The sequence below is a fragment of the Delphinus delphis genome, chromosome 17 (genome assembly GCF_949987515.2).
Source record: "Delphinus delphis chromosome 17, mDelDel1.2, whole genome shotgun sequence".
In the NCBI taxonomy this organism is placed as follows: domain Eukaryota; kingdom Metazoa; phylum Chordata; class Mammalia; order Artiodactyla; family Delphinidae; genus Delphinus; species Delphinus delphis.
In genome coordinates this window covers 51,247,859-51,268,609 of record NC_082699.1, presented here as the reverse complement: position 1 = coordinate 51,268,609, position 20,751 = coordinate 51,247,859, and the positions used below count along the sequence as shown (strand labels likewise).

The 20,751-nt window shown below is 37.4% G+C and overlaps 1 protein-coding gene across 3 annotated transcripts in view; it reads left to right on the top strand.

Moving 5' to 3' along the window:
* RSPO2 (R-spondin 2) overlaps nucleotides 1-20,751 on the top strand; it is a 160,349-nt gene that overhangs the window by 81,706 nt on the left and 57,892 nt on the right. For 2 of the 3 annotated variants that reach the window (XM_060035235.1, XM_060035234.1), the window contains 2 exons: nucleotides 17,782-17,925; nucleotides 19,971-20,159. In XM_060035235.1, the coding sequence (XP_059891218.1) occupies nucleotides 17,782-17,925; nucleotides 19,971-20,159 (333 nt within the window). The remainder of the gene's footprint in view (nucleotides 1-17,781; nucleotides 17,926-19,970; nucleotides 20,160-20,751) is intronic. The other variant, XM_060035236.1, reaches the window with a different exon arrangement.

Genomic DNA, 20,751 nt, shown 5'->3' with positions numbered 1-20,751 from the left:
AGGGAGAGGCCACAGCAGTGAGAGGCCCGCGTACCGCAAAAAAAAAAAAAAAAAAAAGAAACCAGAAATGTTCTAAATCATGTATTGTGTTAGAGCTATTTTACTTTAGGTTTGATCTTTAGCAAACTAGCAAATGGATTAGGGATCATTGAAGGAGCCTATCATATTCTTTATTTTGGAGTAGAGGTTGCACTACAGTCAAGGAAGCGTAATCATGAAGGGGCCACTTGGGTAGTCTGCCCGGTGCTAATAGTATGTATTTATCTGGTGAGGAAAGAGAGGGCACTCTATAATTTGGGCGATACTTTAGACTGCTTAATAAAGTGTATAAATGTAGCAAACACTTAATGCATACCTTTCTTACACTATGCAGGGACAAATGTGTGTTTTTAGAAAATAATGCAAGGGAATACAATGTGGTAGGAATTGTGACAGCGATGCACTGGGTACTCAGGGAACCCATGGATGTCAGCTAATGTGCACTTGGAGATGGGTGAGTCTTAAGATTTTCTAGAGAGTATATTATTATCTGAAATGATCCCAAAGGGAGGAGTAGGGTGAGTAAGAGCAAAAGGGAAAAGGACATTCGTAGCAGACAGTCAGCTGAGAGTTGGCACATAAGGTTTGAGAGTGGAATCCTGGAAGATGAGGATGGAGAATCCCTAAGCTGGGCAGACACTTTACTTGTTTTAGAATGTTCTCTAGTGGCAGCAAGGGAGTAAAGTGAGGTGGTTCTTAAACTGAAGGCTGCATCAGAGTCATCTGTAAAAACACTGATTGCTGGGTCCTCCCCTAGAGTTTCTGATTTGGTAGGTCGGAAGTGGTGCCCTAGAACTTGCCTTTTTAGCAAGTTTCAAGGTAATGCTGCCATGGCTGGCTCAGAGACTACACTTGGGGAATCAGTGCTACAGTGTAATAATTATGTTGTCTCTATCTGTTGCTAATTCGGGAGTACAAGGCTTTGCCTTTAGTAAAAGACACATCTTAATATCCTCTAAGCATATTAGGATATTGTGAAGAAACGTCCCTCATTAATTATCAACATCAAAATCACTAATCATATATCTGATATGGACTCTACTGAGTTGACCATGGTGGAATACACGGGCTGTCAGGTCAGGCTTCTAATGCTTCCAACTCTCTGCTGACCCCTTTTCTGCCTCCTTTACTTTCTCATAACTCCCTCTTCCTAATTCTCTAAGATTCCAAGTATTCTGGCACATATGGTATTCTAATTTATAACTGTGTCTTGATATCTTAGAATCTGATTCCCTTATGTTTTGATTTTGTGGATAAGGTTTTGACGAAAGATTCTGATTGAAATGTGGCTTCTACATGAGTAGAAGCATTGTAAACCTTTATTTTGGACCAGACTTTGAAGGGAAGAGCAGGGGAGTGTTAACTGACAGAAAAGTGGGATCATGGTGACTACTCAGGCAGAGAGGGGCCTTCTGTTGGCTTTGTCTGCAGCTGGCTCAAGAATGGAGATCAACCAGGTATTCTAACTTACTCTTTGACAATGGGTGAGCCTCATGTTCTGAGCCCCAGTGTCCTTATCTGTAAAAACTAAGGGAGCCTATGAAATCATTGCTCTAACATTCTGGGATTCTGAATGCCTTCAGAAATCACTTTTTGTTATTCCAGCCTAGCCCCTCTTCTCAAACTCTGGGTGGGAATGGCTATTCCAATATTCTCTTAACAATTCTGTCTCAGATAAATATTTGCATTTTACCATTGAAAAGATAAGCTCAGAATGGTTCAGAAGCCTACCCAAGGATACACAGTATGAAGATGAGCTGAGTCTGATTCCTGTGTTCCTTTAACCATACCTTTCTGCTTCTCTTGGAGAAAATAACAAAAATCACATTATTAGATAAGTTTTAGAATCTGTCTTTTTTTTGGAGGGGACGGGGAGGGTAAGGTCTTCACTTTCAATTGGCATTCTTTGAAAGAGTACTTTCCTGAGCTGCTTTCTTCCCTGAAGAGGGACCTTGCCTTGGGGGCCGTTCTACAGAAGGTTAACAGGTTGCTGCCTGCTGGAGAAAGCTTATTGTCCTAAAGTGGCTTGACATTGAAAGAGCTGCTCCTAGCCAGTTAATAAACTGACCAGGACTTGATAAGGTTAAAGAATAGTTCCTTAGAGGGACCACAGACCGTGACCCTCTTGTCCCCTTATCAGAAGACAATTGAGATGTGATTACCTGCTGAGTCTCTTGATTCTTATGCTTTCTTCTCAATAAAAGCCATCTCTGCAAGAGAGCTGGCTATATTTTGATGCACCTATGACTGGGATAAAACATTTCTCAACTGATTTTAGTTTTAGGGGGTTGTATCTAAAAGCTTGGTCTCACCTGCTCCACAGTTTAATTGGCTGAGGTCAGCTAGTCAAGAACTTGGCGTTCTAATAGGGGCTCAATATATATGAATTGGATGATTGACATATCCCAGGTGGCTGGGGTCTCTGAGAGTAAGAGGGAGGGCTCAGTAACACTGGCTGCTCTTCTGTGAAAGACACCATGTGCTTACTAGTAATAATGAAGACTTATTTAGCACTTTCCTTCTGGTTAAGTCTTTTCAACCACTTATGAAGTACATACATGACTGTGGGAAGCAAGTAAACTGAGTCCTAGAGAAGTTAAATCACTTGTTCAAAATCTGGTAGTGGAGTTGATACTGGAACATGTGTCTGCTGACAACCCATGTTCCTTGTTCCTGGGCTATATGCTTCCTGGAATTCTTTGCAATTTGTTTGAAAGAGGGATCACTTTATAAATTTGTGGAACAGGCAAGCTAAAAGTTGAAACTATTTTTGCGTTTTACGAAGACATTTATATTAACTACTTTTAGCATTTAAAATCATTTAAAGATAAACAAATTTCTTGCTGAAATGCTAAACATGATTATCTAGGAAGGTGGTGGTATAATGGAGCAACCTGGTAGGTTACTATTGACCAAGTGACAGCCCTTTTCAATTCTTTTAATGAGCCAGCATTGATGATAATGAGGATAATTGGGTGATTCTTTTCTATTAAATTTTTTTGTGTGTGAATGATACATAAGTCTTTATTGAAGTATAATTGATTTACAGTGTTTAGTTTCAGGTGTACAGCAAAGTGATTTAGCTATATGTACATATATATCTATTTTTTCAGATTCTTTTCCCTTATAGGTTATTCCAAAATATTGAGTATAGTTCCCTGTGCTAACCCTAACCCTATACAGTAGGTCCTTGTTGGTTATCTGTTTTATATACAGTAGTGTGTATATGGTAATCCCAAATTCCTAATTTATCCTTCCCCTCCCTTTCCCCTTTGGTAACCACAGATTTGTTTTCTATGTTTGTGGGTCTATTTCTGTTTTGTTTATAATTTCATTTGTATCACTTTTTTAGATTCCACATATAAGCAATATCATGTACTTGTCTTTCTCTGTCTGGCTTACTTCACTTAGTTTGATAATCTCTAGGTCCATCCATGTTGCTGAAAATGGCATTATTTCATTCTTTTTTTATGGCTGATTTATATTCCATTGTATAAGTATACCACATCTTTTTTGTTTTAATGTTTGCTACCATTCATACTTTAAAAAAAATTATTTATTGATTTATTTGGTTGCATGTGGGTCTTAGTTGTGGTAGGTGGACTCCTTAGTTGTGGCAGGTGGGCCCCTTAGTTGTGGCATGTGACCTCTTAGTTGTAGCATGCATGTGGGATCTAGTTACCTGACCGGGGATCGAACCAGGGTCCCCTGCATTGGGAGTGTGGAGTCTTAACCACTGTGCCACCAGGGAAATCCTTATACCATATCTTTTTTATCCATTCATCTTTATATGGACATTTAGGTTGTTTCCATGTCTTGGTTGTTGTAAATAGCGCTTATGTGAACATTGGGGTGCATGTATCTTTTTAAATTATGGTTTTCTCCAGATATATGCCCAGGAGTGGGATTGCAGGATTATATGGTAGCTCTATTTTTAGTTTTTAAACGAACCTCCATACTGTTCTTCATAGCAGTTGTACCAATTTAAATTCCCACCAACAGTGTAGGAGGATTCCTTTTTCTCCACACCCTCTCCAGCATTTATTGTTTGTAGACTGTTCAATGATGGCCATTCTGATCAGTGTGAGGTAATACCTCATTGTAGTTTTGATTTGCATTTCTCTAATAATTAGTAATGTTGAGCATCTTTTCTTGTGCTTTTTGGCCATCTGTATGTCTTTTTTTGGAGAAGTGTCTATTGAGGTCTTTTGCTCATTTTTTGATTGGGTTGTTTGCTTTTTCTGATATTGAGTGGTATGAGTTTTTTATATTTTAGAGGTTAATCCCTTGTCGGTTGCATCATTTGCAAATATTTTCTCCCATTCTGTAGGTTGTCTTTTTATTTTGTTTATGGTTTCCTTTGCTGTGCAAAGGCTTTTAAGTTTAATTAGGTCTCATTTGTTTATTTTTATTTCCATTACTCTAGGAGATGGATTTAAAAGATATTGCTGTGCTTGATGTCAAAGAATGTTCTGCTTATGTTTTCCTCTAAGAGTTTTATAGTATCTGGCCTTACATTGAGGTCTTTAATCCATTTTGAGTTTATTTTTGTGTGCGGTGTTGGGGAATGTTCTAATTTCGTTCTTTTACATGTAGCTGTCCGGTTTTCCCAGCACCACTTACTGAAGAGGCTGTCTTTTCTTCACTGTATATTCTTGCCTCCTTTGTCATAGATTAATTGACCTTAGGTGTGTGGGTTTACTTCTGGGCTTTCTATCCTGTTCCATTGATCTATATTTCTGTTTTTGTGCCAGTACCATACTATATTTTTTGAAGTATAGTTGATTTACAATGTTATGTTAATTTTTGTTGTATAGCTAAGTGATTTAGTTATACATATATGCATTCCTTTTTATATCCTTTTCCATTATGGTTTATCACAGGATATTGAATATAGTTCCCTGTGCTGTACAGTAGGACCTTGTTGTTTACCCATTCTATATATACTCGTTTGCATCTGCTAACCCCAAACTCCCACTCCATCCCTCCCCCAGTACCATATTTCAAATACTGTAGCTTTGTAGTGTAGTCTGAAGGCAGGGATCCTGATTCCTCCAGCACCGTTTTCCTTTCTCAAGATTCTTTTGGCTATTTGGGGTCTTTTGTGTTTGCATACAAATTAAAAAATGTTTTATTCTAGTTCTGTGAAAAATGCCATTGGTAATTTGATAGGGATTGCATTGAATCTGTAGATTACCTTGGTGGTACAGTAATTTTGACAATACTGATTCTTCCAATCCAAGAACATGGTATATCTTTCCATCTGTTTGTATCATCTTTGACTTCTTTCATCAGCATCTTATAGCTTTCAGAGTACAGGTCTTTTGCCTCCTTAGGTAAGTTTATTCCTAGGTATTTTATTCTTTTTGATGCAATGGTAAATGGGATTGTTTCCTTAATTCCTCTTTTTGATCTCTTGTTGTTAGTGTATAGAAATGTGACAGATTTTTGTGTATTAATTTTGTGTACTGCCACTTTACCGAATTCATGGATGAGCTCTAGTAGTTTTCTGTAGTAGCATCTGTAGGATTTTCTATGTATAGTATGAAGTCATCTACAAATAGTGACAGTTTTACTTCTTATTTTCCAATTTGGATTCGTTTTATTTCTTTTTCTTCTCTGATTGCTGTGGCTAGGACTTCCAAAACTATGTTGAATAAAAGTGGCGAGAGTGGACATCCTTGTCTTGTTCCTGATATTTAGAGAAAATGCTTTCAGCTTTTCACCATTGAACATGATGTTAGCTGTGGGTTCTTTTCTATTAATTTAAATTGGATATACTGTGAACTGTTTCCTATCTTTTCAGTCTGTAAACAAAGTTCAGATAAAGGTAAGCAATAGCTTATTGCTTTGTGCTGAGGAAAGCAAGTAATAACAACATATTTCAAATAGTTCTTAAAGGAGATGTTTTGTTCAATTAGTAAACACTTTCACTGACCAACCTGTGTGTGTGTGTGTGTTCACAACCCTACAAGGCCTCTGTCAGGCATGTAGAAGTTCTCTTAAACTAATTAAAAACTGTACACATAGATCTGGAAGAAACCTAATTGATTCTGTTTCTTCTTTCCCTCTCCACCCAACCCCAACAAATGTGCATATTGAGGCTTATGAAGGAAGTGCTTCCCCAAAGTCATACAATTTGTCAGTAGCAGGGTGGCCTAAGTGTCTGAGTTACTGACTCCAATGGAATATTCTTTTCATTATACTGTTCCTTAAAAATAAACCATGTGATGTAGACAAAACTATTATGTACAGTTATAAACCTGAATATTAGAAAAATCTCAAAGTTTCTTTGACAATTTTTTAAATGAATGGTCAGTTTAAGTGTTTAAATCCCATTAAGGATTGCAAACCATTTGGTTTTCTAAAGAGAGAACTCAATTTGTGGAAAATCACTTTAAGAGAACACTGAGGACTTCACTGGTGACAGTGGTTAAGAATCTGCCTGCCAATGCAGGGGACACGGGTTCGATCCCTGGCCCAGGAAGATCCCACATGCCAGTGAGCAACTAAGCCCATGCGCCACAACTACTGAGCCTGTGCTCTAGAGCCCACGAGCCACAAGTACTGAAGCCCGCATGCCTAGAGTCCATGCTCCACAACAAGAGAAGCCACCACAATGAGATGCCCGCGCACCGCAACAAAAAGTAGCCCCCACTCACCGCAACTAGAGAAAGCTCGTGCACAGCAATGAAGACCCAACACAGCCAAAATAAATAAATAAATTTATAAAAAAATAAAAGAGCACTGAATTGGAAGGAACTCTGAGCTGTGATTTGAGCTTTTGCACTAACTAGGTTTACAAGCTTAGACAAATACATAACAGACGCTGGAATAATAACCTTCTAGTTCTAATAATTCTCAAGAGTATCTGTTAAGAAAATACTGGGTAACACAGTATTATCTGCTATTGGCTATTCACTTCTTTAATATTGATCTCTTTGTGACTTTATATGAATTTTAAAGTCTAGTTTCTGCTGTGTTCAATCTCTCCTTCCAACCCTTATCTCTACTTGGTTTACAGGAATATGCCTACTTTTATGTCTTATAGAAAGAGAAAAAATGAGACATCAGCGCTTCAGTGTAGTTTATGATAAATTGGTGCCTAATTTGGAAATGGAGATTTTTATAATTTAAGTATTTTTGTTTTAAACAAACAAGGTGAACTCTGTTTCAGTGTTTATTCTAACCTGAAAGAGATTTAATATTAAATTTGTTAGTCATTCAGTAGATACATCTGTTGTCATCTGTTGTGTCAAGTACCCATACCCTGTGAATACTGAATAGAATAAGACACGCTCTTTTTCATGGGTTCTCCATTTAATAGGATGATTATAATGAACATAGTTATTAACAGCTATGAGAAGAATTATTGTCATGGGCATCTGGGTGCTGGGAGATTATGGGGAGTCTTAAGGAAACTTCATGGCTAGGGTGAAAGGTACATGGTGATGAAGTGAGGATAGTAGATGGGTATGTCTATCAAGAAGGATCTTGTGTTTGAAAATCGAGGGTTTGAACTGATTCTGGAAGTGAAAGGGAGCCACCGAAAAATTTTAAAGCAAAAAAATGACATGACTAACTTGTGTTTTTGAAAGATCACAGAGGTCCTCATGCAGCTGCAGTCGAACAATCTTCGTTTGAGCATTATGATTTGAAGCACCGGTATGGTTAAACTATCAAGGATTTAAGATGTAGGCCAGGTTGGAGATACTGTTAACAACTTCAGTTACGGTTATTCACCTTCACACTGCAGATGTTTAATATACTGGTCTAGGGTAGCAGTGCCATGACTACTTGTTGCAAGAGAGACCCTTTTTTAATTGTATTGGGTAACTGCTAGAGAAAACTCAAAGGGTACTCTTTCTTGCTATTTGATCTGGATGACAAATTATATCAAATAGATACCCTAAGAGCTAGGATGTATATTTTTCTCCCTGTGGTAAACATGACTATGTGATTTTCAATACTACTTATATTTAAAAATTTTAAATGATGATACTAATATTTGGAATGTTAAAAGTCTGTTCAGATATTTAATAGAGGAAATCTTTTTCAAGCTTACATTTAATTTTCTTGTGGGTTTGGTAGCTCTCTTGAATGAGCCTATTATTTCAGGATAGACCCAAGTTTGACAGCATCATTCTCTGTTAAAGGCAGATGCTACCTTGTGCTCTGTTTCCCTGTGTCTAAGTAAGGCATCTATTTTGCACTTTAGTTTTTAAAGTGCTTTCCTGTACATTCTCTCATTTGTTGCTGACAATCCTATGAGGGAGATAGTATTATCCCTATTTACAGAGCAGATAACAGAAGTTCTGAGAAGTCCACTTACAAGCCTAAGTGTTGCCTGCCACTACATGGCACAGTGAAGGCTGTATCTACTTTTATCATCAAAGCTACCTTCACAAACAGAGCTGGGTAAAGACATCAGACCATAGGACTAGATATAAACATGATGCAGGTTTTAGCCAAAACATTATTTTGTAAAATTATTCTTTTCTCTTCAGTCAACCCCTTCGCTGACAAGTCAATGCCACACATAATCAAGAAATTAAAAGCTTATTAAAATAGGGTGGAATTTTGACCTATTACTAACTGATAAGGAGTCACCCTTTTTTATTTATCAATATACTGTGAAAAACATTGAAGTAAAACATTGAAGTAATATTATCCCTATGTTGAAATAATTTCAGAGTCCTCAAATTCATTTGATATTTGTCTTACACACACTGCCAGATGGTGTGTATAAGACATCACTATGCCTCTCTAAGTTTAATGCTACCATTTGGTGTTTTAAAAATGAAATTCTTTTCTTTTTTCCTTCAATGTACTCCATGGATTTCCATCATTCTCTAGGCATCATAGTCAACATACTATGACCAGTGGTAAAATCAGTCCTGTCACCTTTTTGGTAGGACCCTTGAGGTGAGAATAGCTTTCAAATTTTTCATTGGTTGGAAAAATTCAAAAAGAATAGTATTTTATGACACACAAAAATGATATTAACTTTAAGTTTCAGGGTTCGTGAATAAATTTTTATTGGAAAACAGTCATGCTTAATCACCTACATACTGTCTGTGGGTGCTTTTGTTCTACAACAGAGGTGAGTGGTTTAGACAGAGACGGTGTAGCCCACAAAGCCTAAAATACTTTCTATCTGGCCTTTTACAGGAAAAGTTTGCCTATGCCTGCTCTTGCCTATTTGGAGGGTGAAGGGATTCAGAGAGTCTCCTTGTTTTCCTTGGATGGAGGTTGAGTGGAGGGCAAGACATATATTAGCTTCCATATGCTTTTCTGTTAGTTGGGTGGAGAGATTTGCATTTTCCAACATTTGGAAAAATTCAACTAAGTCTTTTTTAGGTCTGAAATTTATTAACCTGCCTTGGTTCCACCTTAATATGAAAGGGTGACAACTTCCCAAAAAAGGAAAAGCACAAGGAGTAACCAAGATGAGAGATCTGCTACTGGTAGGAATTTGAAATCTGATAAGAGATATTAATTTGGTTTATAATTTTTTTAACTTTTTTCATTACTGTCACATTTCTTTCCTATTTTATTCTGAGGTAGTTGTCCTTCTCTCTCATCCCCTTTAGATGGGGGGAAAAAAACCCTTTAAACACCTAGCTTTGTATTCCCAGCAAACGTGTCCAAGTTTTAATTTCAGTTGTTTTGAGAATGATTTCAAATATCCATCACTTGAACATATGAGAAATGACGCCAACATTTTTATAGTTCCTTATTATTTGACCACATGGTTTTACACAAGCCTCAATGTTTCTTCAGATTTCTTTGTGTGGGTGGGCAAGATATCATTTTTAAAATAGTCAGATGTCACAGTGAAGCTCCCAGCAACATATTTTACAAATTTGAGGGGTTTTTTTTAAGAAATGTTGTAACACTTTAAGTTAAAATAAATCAGGAGGAAACAATTTTTGATAGCATATATATCCTGTGAAGTTGAAATAAAGGGCACTTTGGGCATATAAAACAGAATTCTATAATTATCTGAAAAGCAATGTATACATTTCTGGATTGAGTCCATTCATCCTACCTAACTGCAATTTGAGAATTAAAATTACTCCCAGGCCATGATTTTTCCCATCCTTGTGGTCACTGCCCTAACGGCCATGACGGACCGTGTTTAGTGCACTTCATAAATTGACCATCTTTATAGAGCTTGGAAGTGGGTGCTGCATGTTTGACGCAGTATTTGTTGAAGGTTAGGCTTATTTAGCTCTAGGAAGTAATACACATTTTATGTGGTACCTTTTAACCTTTTCTTTTTGTTCTCACCTTTAATTTGATACTCTGAACAAAGATATGATATAGGTAAGTCAGATATTTTCTCCTCCTATCTGATGGGGAAGGAAGTAGGGCACAAAAAGCATGTAATTTCCCACCCCCCCCCCCAATTCAGGCTTGCATTTAGATCTCAGTTTTCCTAAATCCTGGCTCTGAATGTTTGAAGTAGATGACTTTCCATGTAGGTACTCAACAAATGATTGTATTCAGTTTGTTTAGCCGTATGACCTAAACAAGGGTAAAGCTACTATGTTTACTGTAGACAGTGGTCTTTGGATAATGCCTTTCATTTAAGTAGTACATTATGTATGTATGTGTGTGTGTGTGTATATATATATATATATATGTATACATATACACACATATGTATATAATTAAAATTTATTATATGAATGTATAGGATATAGAATTAAAATAATTATACATACATATACCCATATATATACAGTGTCTTGGTACCTTATTTGAGCTTCCTTCCATCCGCCATCTTGGACTATCCTAGTTGGCAAATTTTTATACTCATAATAGCTCACGTTCTCTTCTCAGATATTATGCTGAGATCTTTGCCTCTATTAAACCTCTGACTTCTCTCAACTCTGAGATAGGGCCTGATGTTACCTCCTTTTTAAAGGTGAGGCAAAGATAGCTCTACTGACTTGCTGATGGTCACACAACAGTAAGGGAGCCAAGATTGTAACCTCAGACCCGCTCACCACTGTACTATTTGAAAGGCCACTATATTCTCAGCATAGTACTTATTCCCTGCCTTGGCTTTTGTTTGAAATGTCCTGTTCTGCACTTGACATAGTTGCATTTCACTCTATGCTAACTCTCCTAGCTAATAAAGGCAATCTTTATTTAAATCCACTCTGGTGGGTTTTACACAGACTTCTACCCTGGATCTCCTCTTAATTTAGTGAAATTAATGCTGGTTTACTGCATCATCATTCAAATAGCTCAGTTGTAAGTATGAAACACTGAGTCCTGAAACCTCTGAATCTGTCCTTTATTTTCTTTAGGTTGAAATATAATGAAGCTTCTGATGAGCTGCATGTAACTAGACCCTACTAGAAAAAATGTAATTTTAGATTTTAGGTCATAAGTTTTCATCAGCCCCTACTCTAATGGGATTACTGCAATAGTACACATTAGAAAGGCATGATTTGTGTAACATAAAGCTTAAAAACTTTATTTAGGGATATTTATAAACCATTGCAAGTTTTGAGAAGGAATGTTAAACAGCAGTATTTGAAGTTGTTAGAGAAGCCTAAAAATATTTAAACAATTTTAAGAAACCTCATATGAAGTTGCACAGTCTAGTACTTTCCATGTGAAAACACTGCTAAAAGTCTAATTTCAAATGTCTTTTGGAACAACCTGTCCCTTTAATATCTGTTCAGATGTTAGTATACACTGAGCCAAGAAACCTCTAGGGTTTTCCAGGGGTTGACTTGATGCTCTTTGATCCTTGCAACTGCTAACTAAAGACTAAATCTCCCCCCCAGCCGCCCACCATGGGTGTGTATGCCACGTTCTGAAGGAGGTGCCAGGAAGCTGACACGAAAGGGCAATTAGAGAACAAGAAGCGGCTGGATATTCACAGTGTGCTGAGGAGCCTGCAGCCCACCGCCCTGGTGCCCAAGAAATAACAGATTCCTCAGTGTGTGTCTGAGGTCCTCTCTACCTCACTGATTCTTTCCTTTCTCTAATAATTGATTGTAACCTATAGAATTACGTGTTCACAGTTGGGTTGAACAGAGGTTGCTTTTTCTCTGTTTTTCATTTAAGGTTTTCATTTTTTTGTTTATATTATTAGCCGCTCTGAGATATTCAAATAAGAGGTGTTTTTTGTCATCTAGATTTTGCTGGGGAGATAAATAAGACTCTCGGTGTGTCAAGGCCCTGAGAGCTGCGGCACCAAAGGAAGAGGCAGGGGAGGGGGATGACTGGATCTTTCTCTTCTCTCAGCTCATCTTCTCCTCCACCCACTTTGTTGGTTCTGTTGATCCACTGTAACTCCTTTTCCCATGACTGTTAGCTCTTAGAGCATGAGGCTCTCAGTGGTTTTCCCTACCTCCCCTCTATCCCTGCTTTCAGGTAGCTTAATTTCCTGAAAATACCCTCTTCCCAGTTCACTGTAAAGACTTTAGCGTAGTTACATTATTACCTCGTTGCCTGCCTGGGTACCTTTCCTATTAGTAGACAGAATATCCTGCAGTGCAGGAACTTTGCTTCTTCATCTGTCCCTCTAGCTATCATCCTGGCACCTGGCCCCGAGGGGCTGTTATCTGCCAAAATGAGGGAACAAACCAGATACCATTTTGATCACGTTATTCTCATGTGTAATCTATGGGGACCTCTTACTGCTAGTTAGACCAAGCCCTAATTTGAACTTTACTTCAATTTTGTTCATTTTAATTGTTACTTAAATACTTAAAACCACAAATAATGTATAATTTTACCTCCTTTTTTGAAACTGAATAAAACAAGAGGTGAAATTCTCCACCCACAGCCATCTAAAGCCGAGTAGCCACGTCACCCATCTAACCCAGTTCATTCCGGCCCCTCCTCATCGGGTGTCATGCACTACGTGAACCATCGCCGTTGTGTTACGATGGAGGAGTCGCCCTCCCAGGACTCTGCTCTCCCCTCTGTCTCTCTCAAACCTGCTCAGCGGAGGCTCCAAATTCCATAGCACACATGACCTGCCACACATCAATATTTGCGTTCTCCATTATACTTGTTTTCAGGTGTTGGACTATTTGTTCCTCCCATAAGATTTGTAGTCCTTTACCAGCAACCATAGATTTTCTTTTTCTATGAAAGATATTTACAGTGCATTTGAAACAATCTCATATTAAGCATTCAAATGAGATTTTAAATATAAAGGAATTGAGTTTTTAAATGGCATTCACTTGGCAAGCACTAAAACTCGACCATGTGTCCGGCACTGTGTTAGAAACAAGGAATTCAGAGCTTGGAAAAAAAAAAAGTTTGTAATGGCAGAACAGAAATGGATCTTCTCTGCCTCTAATGTACCCAGCACATGCTTCTAATATCTCCTGTGCTATGTTGCGATGCCCTGAAAGTGCCACATGGCCCCCTCTCTTTGGCTTTTCCACCTCCAGGACAGGGAATGGGTGTTACAATTTTATGTTCTCATAAAATGGCACAAAACCTGGCACATACTCAATTTTTGGAGGATGTTTGGAATGAGCTATTGAACTGAACTAGAGTATAATTTGAGAAATGTTATAATGGAGCTGGTATGGCTACTGTGGAAGGACAGAAAGGGTACCCAGGCTATTTTTCTGTTTCTTGGCCAGAGCAAGCCTCCCTTGCTAAATGACAGCCCCATCAGATTGCATTTGGACACAGTTTTACTTGGACAATAATTTTACTTAAACCGATACTGGCAGCCCTCACTTGGTGGATTACAGTTTTGAGGAGGCACTATAATTTAGAAGCATGTAAATTGGATAAAACAGGGTCTTGTATTTCTGAACAAGGACTTAAAGCCCAAGTTTCTAGAGACAAGACCTGTGTTTAGTAAAGTTTGATATACCCGTTTTCTTAGTCAGTATAAAGTTTTGCAAAGTTTTTCAGTCTGTTGAATGATCCCATTGGTGTTTTAGAACTCATTTATTTATAAAATGGACATAAAGATTTTCCTGAAGTGTTAACACAGTGGCTATTTCTGGGGAGTAGGCCCGATGTGTCATCAGGTAAGGAAGACTTTCTATCTTTTCCTTTAAACCTTCTGTACTGTTTTGAATTTTTATTCGTAATGAGAATGTTTTATATATATATACATATATATATATATTTTTTTTTTTTTTTTTTTTTTTGCGGTACGCGGGCATTCTCACTGTCGTGGCCTCTCCCGTTGCGTAGCACAGGCTCCGGACGCGCAGGCTCAGCGGCCATGGCTCACGGGCCCAGCCGCTCCACGGTATGTGGGATCTTCCCGGACCGGGGCACGAACCCGTGTGCCCTGCATCGGCAGGCGGACTCTCAACCACTGCGCCACCAGGGAAGCCCTGTTTTACTTTTGTATGAAAAAATGAGTTAGTAGAATTGATGTGAATTCCTGAAAAGAAGCAGACTGGCAGTGTAGTTGGTTTTATGCCGCTGTTAGCTTTAAAAAGCTTTCGGCTCGGGCTTCCCTGGTGGCGCAGTGGTTGAGAGTCCGCCTGCCGATGCAGGGGACACGGGTTCGTGCCCCGGTCCGGGAAGATCCCACATGCCGCGGAGCGGCTGGGCCCGTGAGCCATGGCCGCTGAGCCTGCGCGTCCGGAGCCTGTGCTCCGCAACGGGAGAGGCCACGACAGTGAGAATGCCCGCGTACCGCAAACAAACAAACAAAAAAAAAAACTTCTCGGCTCAAAGGTGTTTGTGAGTGAACGCATTGTGTCAGTTCAGGCTGCTAAGTATGTGGGCGGCCTGCTTTGGTTTTACGTTGTGGCGAAGAGTGACGGAGACCAGGAAGATCAGTGGAGCTCCTGACGTCGTTACAGCTTTGCACTAATCAGAGCTTTTATTTAAATGCTTCAATGAATAAAAAAATGTTTAACTTTTTTCCTAATGATTTGGAAAGCACCATTGAACATATGAAAGCAAAGGACACTGGCAAGAACTGGTCAAATGATTATTTTGAAGGCTAAGGCAGGTTCAGCATTATCATATAAGGGGTATAACCTCATGCTCCCAAATCTGAAAAAAAATTGGGATGGGATAACATTCCTTTATTCATTCTTGCCTGTTTAAAAATCAAAAGAATTTCTTTTAGAGTGTAAATACAGCGGCATTTTCTGTATATTTAAGTAGGTCACAAATGTATATTGAAATATCTTTTTCTCTTTTACTTTTAATACACAAATACATTGCAATTAAAAAGATTCACATGACTCAGAAATATAATTTTTAACATTTCAAAATTCCGCTATTTCCCCTTCCCAAATTAACTTCTCACGCTACTTCATATATGTACACATACACGTGTATATGTGCTTTTATTGCATCATACTCTATATATCCTGCAACTTGCTATTTTTCATTTAATGATGGGGCTCACAGCTTATTCTCAGTCATTGCTTATAATTCACCTTGTGCTTTGTCATGGTTATAGTATTTTATAATTTGAATTCATCAGATTTTTATTGTACTGAAATTTGAGGACAAATAATTAAGCTTTCTTCTAGCCAGATTTATGCCTGAAGAAGTCCTAAGGGACTTTAGAGAGAATGATAGGTATTTCAGAAATTCCACATTCTGTGAACTGGTTTAGGAGCATGGAATGAAATGAGGAAAGGGAGCTACAAGTAACAATAAAGATCAGGAAAGGACCTTGTAAAATTATTTCCAAATGCTTATTGCTATAACTTTTTGGCCTAAAAGCTCATAGGTGCAGGCCATGTTAAAAAAAAACAAAAAACAATCAGATCTTATACATAACAATTGACTTATGAAATGTATAGTCCTTTTTTAAAAAAAATATATAAATGCTTTGTTCTCTTCACCCTTTAGTTCTGTTTTATCCTTTGGAATGTTTATCATTATTTCTTGGAAAATAATTCTGCTAACAGGAAGGGCTGCTTGCTTTTTCGAAAAATGTAGCAAGAAAACCAACAATTTGTGGACATGATGGTCATGTATTTTGACCATGATTAAGAAGCTACTGACCAGCGATAGACCACCGTTTTATAAAAATACAGGTTACAGCATTTAAGGCTGCAAATGAACATTTTATAGGGTGATAAACCATTCTTCTGTGTCCACTATCCTCCCCTGAAAGAGCAATAGTGTAATTTGACTATGGACTTTCACCCACACATAGTTGGTTTTCCAATTGTAAATTTGGGTAACATTTTAGAAGAATTAGCTGCTTCATGGTGGTCACTTAATACATGCAGACATGTTTAGACTCAAACTTGAAAGGTGAAGATTGCCGTTTTCTTTTTATAAGTCTAGAAACTGTCATTATTTATAATGTAATCTATTTTAACAAACTTTTTTAGTGTTTGTATTTTGGCTTTATCTTCTCAATTTTCAAAATTTTGATATTCAATGATTTCATGTTTTGGTTATATTTTTTATTCAATTATATTTTCGGTTGTGGAAACTAGTTTTTAAAGCTTTTCTGAATCGTTAAATCACCAAATATAGTACTGGCACTCAGAGGCTTGTTAAAAGAATAAAAGTGTGCCAGGGAGTTTTCGTAGAGCTTTATGTGCTGTTAATTGCCATCAATTAAATCTGTTACAAGTAGTAATGTACTGTAATCTGTCGAAAACCTCTCCTTTCAATTAGCCAATTCTCCGACCTTTCCTTCCTTCTCCTTGAAGAGTAGTTTAGAGTTTATTTATTTTCACCCCTACAAACCAATTACCTCTGGCCCAGCTGTTCCTCGAATACAGGGGAATCTGACCTAGAATACAAGCCTGTAAATTATTGCTTCTTTTTACACCTTGTAATGTGAATGGTTTAGTGGAAAAATACATGTTTCTGTTTCTAATTCACTGGTGCTTCTATCTGCAGACTACCGATTATGAGCTAGTCGATTTACATATATTATTGTAGATCCTCACAATAACCTTGTAAAATCAGTGACATCCCTGTTTTATACAGAAGGAAACAGAGGCTCAGAGAGGCATGTAGCCATTCAGAGTCACATAGCTGGTAAGGGCAGAGCTGGGATTCAAAACCACACCTAGCAGAACTGAAAGCATTTCTCTTTCACCAACTGAATTTCCAACGAAATTCAGTTAGTGTGTTATAGAGAAAAGAGAACAGATTTAGAAGATAGTCCATTTGGGGGCTTTCAGAACCAACTCAGCCATTACCAGCTTTGTGACTTAAGTCTCAGGTTCCTTATTTGCAAAATAGGGGTACCACTGCTCACCCTGATGGACTGTTGTGAGGACTAAGGAAATGTATTATGGCTTTTCCAAAAAATGACTTAAAGTACCCCTCCTAGTTAAGACACCCTCTGATGAAAGTAAATGCATTAAACAGCATTTTAACTTACTGTCTTGGAACCGAATATACTGCTTAGAGTGTTCCCATTGTGTTTTTCATAGAAGGTCTTTGGAAGAGCAGAACAGATTTCAATCCCACCAGCAATGTAATTTGTAGGGGGAGTGTTTTTCTTTTTAATCCTTCGTTTTAATCCCATTTGGAGTTGCAAAAATTTCTGAAGGGTGTCATGCTGCCTAGGGCCCCGGGCTGGAATTTTGTCTTAGCCTATTGATGTGGTGAGCTGTTGGAAGAGGTAGGAGTGATTTAGAAGGAGATGGCATGAGGAAACAAATGAGTTGAACACATATTTCTCTGACCACTAGAATTCCAATTGAGCTAACCAGTGAGTTTGTGAAAGTTTTATTTGCAAAACCAGTAAATTTTTGACTGAAATTTTCTCTTTCTCTTTAAAATTGTTTTTAGGATGCAGAATAGAAAACTGTGATTCTTGCTTTAGCAAAGACTTTTGTACCAAGTGCAAAGTAGGCTTTTATTTGCATAGAGGCCGCTGCTTTGAGGAATGTCCAGATGGTTTTGCACCATTAGATGAAACCATGGAATGTGTGGGTGAGTAGTTTTCCATGTAACTTTCAAACTTCAACTTTTATTTTAACACCCGTTTCTTGGGGGAAAAGAATGCATGCTGGATGTATTCATCATAGAAACAAATCGGTTCTCTTGTTATTTATTCGAACTGAAAATTATTTAAGTTCTTTGCTGACTTTATGCTGTTAGGCAGTATCATATATTACATTTTGCTTCAAAATTTGTTAGTTTTACATCTAAGTTAAACCACTTAAATGCTGAGAATAATGTTTTTATTATCTATGTAATACATCCATTTCTTAATTAGCTTATAAAGTTATTAGTAACCGTTAGAGAAAAGCATTTTGTTTAGAAGAAAAACAAGATTTTCAAGCCGTGCCGTGTGGTTAGCTGGTCTGTCACTGTTGTTACGTGTGTTAATTATGGAGTTTCTTGCTTAGCCATTTGTATGAAAAAAATTCAATTGGGAAGAGATTTTTTGTGCCAAATGTACTTTGTTGGTGATTGACTGAATGTTGCAAAGTGCATTAAAACAATTTTACTTTTACTAAATTTAGATATGTAGAATGCATAATTTAATATACATATATATGCTGTTTGTGAGTAATAATTAGGAATACACATTTTATAAATTTTATATTTTTTGAGTGTTTAAAAAAAGTTCGGTAATTTTATACCACTGATTAAAAGGTAAAGATCTGTCAGTACCTACGTTTTGATAAATGCCTCAATCTAATCTTAGGTGTGATGGCATCTTCACCACTCCCACCCCTGCCATGCCTGAATTTTATTTGACATGTTATACATCTGATATGGTGTACAACAGAGCAGTGTATTCTAAATGAGGCTTTCCATCTCTTTAAAACGGAGAGTTAAATTGAGAACGTTTTCCCTGTAGAAATTTTGAAGTAGTCTGTAATTATGTATTCGGAAGCTTGCAGAGAACACATTTAAATGAGAGGTTTTTGAAGAAATGTGTACATATATTCCTATATATGTGTGAGTTAATACATGCATACAGGCAACACCTTACTGCAAAATAAGAAAGTCACTAGAAGAGCATATTCAGTACGTTGAATTCGCTTTTGAGAGGCAAGACCCACACCTATTACAAATGTTCAGTGGAAATGCTTATGAAACCCTTAACTATTAACAGATTAACCATAGAGTCCTATGCATTCCCCTAAATAAAAATCTTAAGTAGCTTTGAAAAATCTAAGAGTTCCCATGACGCCTGCTGAGATCTGGAATGTGGAAATACTAATGGTGTGTGGACTCTAGGCCTGAGTCCTCATCTGCTAGTGTGATGGGGTTTTTAATGGTGAATTTGAGGAGGAGGTTTAACTTTGCATATTTTTATGCTTTTATCTCCTCCCCCTTCCTCTCATCGCAGGGTATTGGAGAGTAACCTACTTTTCCACTATATGAATTTACAAAAGGGGATGCTAAAAGCTTACATATCTAGGCAAAACATACATTTTCAAATATCTGACCATATTTGTTTACTTTTCAAACTATGGTAATGTGCAGTATCAATTTAGGGAGTAAGAAATATATACTGCAGTGTAAGACACCTTTTAAAAGAATTGAGACAATCAGAAAATGCGAAACACTCACTATCCTTTTCATCATATACTTACTTCCAAAATAAAACTAACACACTTGTGAATTTCGGGGGGGGTGGTGCATGCAGAATTAACCTGTAAAATTTTGTGTCCTGTCATGGTATGAAAAGAGTATCTTTTACTGTAGGTTTTAGCTGTTGAACTTTTTAAAGATTATATATTTCAATGTCTTTAGAATGGACCAGTAGCATCCCTTCAAAAAATGAACTAAGACAAATAGTAATTTTTAAAGTACTTATGTGGTAGTTATTTACTTTTATCTATAACTTCATAATTCAAAGAGTTAAAGTTCCTGAAAGGTGTATACAGGTCTTGTGGGCTGTACAACTTAATTCTTGGTATCTGAAGGTGGGGGAGTTAGAGAAACACTGCTATGTAAATTTGGTGATGGTGGAGAAATGTATACCAAATTGTCATCTGTGTTTGTTTTCTCTCTATTAGAAGGATGTGAGGTTGGCCATTGGAGTGAATGGGGAACTTGTAGCAGAAATAATCGCACATGTGGATTTAAGTGGGGTCTGGAAACCAGAACACGGCAAATTGTTAAAAAGCCAGCAAAAGACACGATACCATGTCCAACGATCGCTGAATCCAGGAGATGTAAGATGGCCGTGAGGCATTGTCCAGGAGGTGAGTTCAGATAATCCCTATTGTGGGCTGTGTGCTTTCTGAATTCTCCTCCTGTCTAATCACCCTCGCTCCCAAAAAAGTATTTATCTATGAGGGAAACCTGATAATAACATTGGTGTGAATATTCCACGTTACACTTCCTTAGAGACGAATGCTTAAACTGTGAAGAATGTAAAGTGAATATTTAATTTCATGGTACCTTGAAAATAATTTAGAAGACTACATTACAAATGAGCTTTTAAAATGAGATTTCTAAAAGTGTGTGTGTGTGTGCGCGCGCTGGTTTTTTACTTTTTCTTTTTTTTTGCTAATGTACCATAAGAGCCAGTTCTTATGAAATCAGGCCTTTGCTCTAAGAGAAGTAGCCAACTTTCAGCTGAGAACAGTTTAGATTAGAAAGGTTTATGGAATCTGTAAAATCATCTGTATCATTACTAGTTGAAGATGACAACTTAAAATAAACTTGCCCAAACACTGGGAGGAATAAACATTGTCTTAATGTTACCACAATTAGCCGGTTCTCTTTGTTTTGATAATAATTTGTGGAAAACAGCTACTGGTATGTGTATGTTTATTTGTGTCTTTGTAGTAA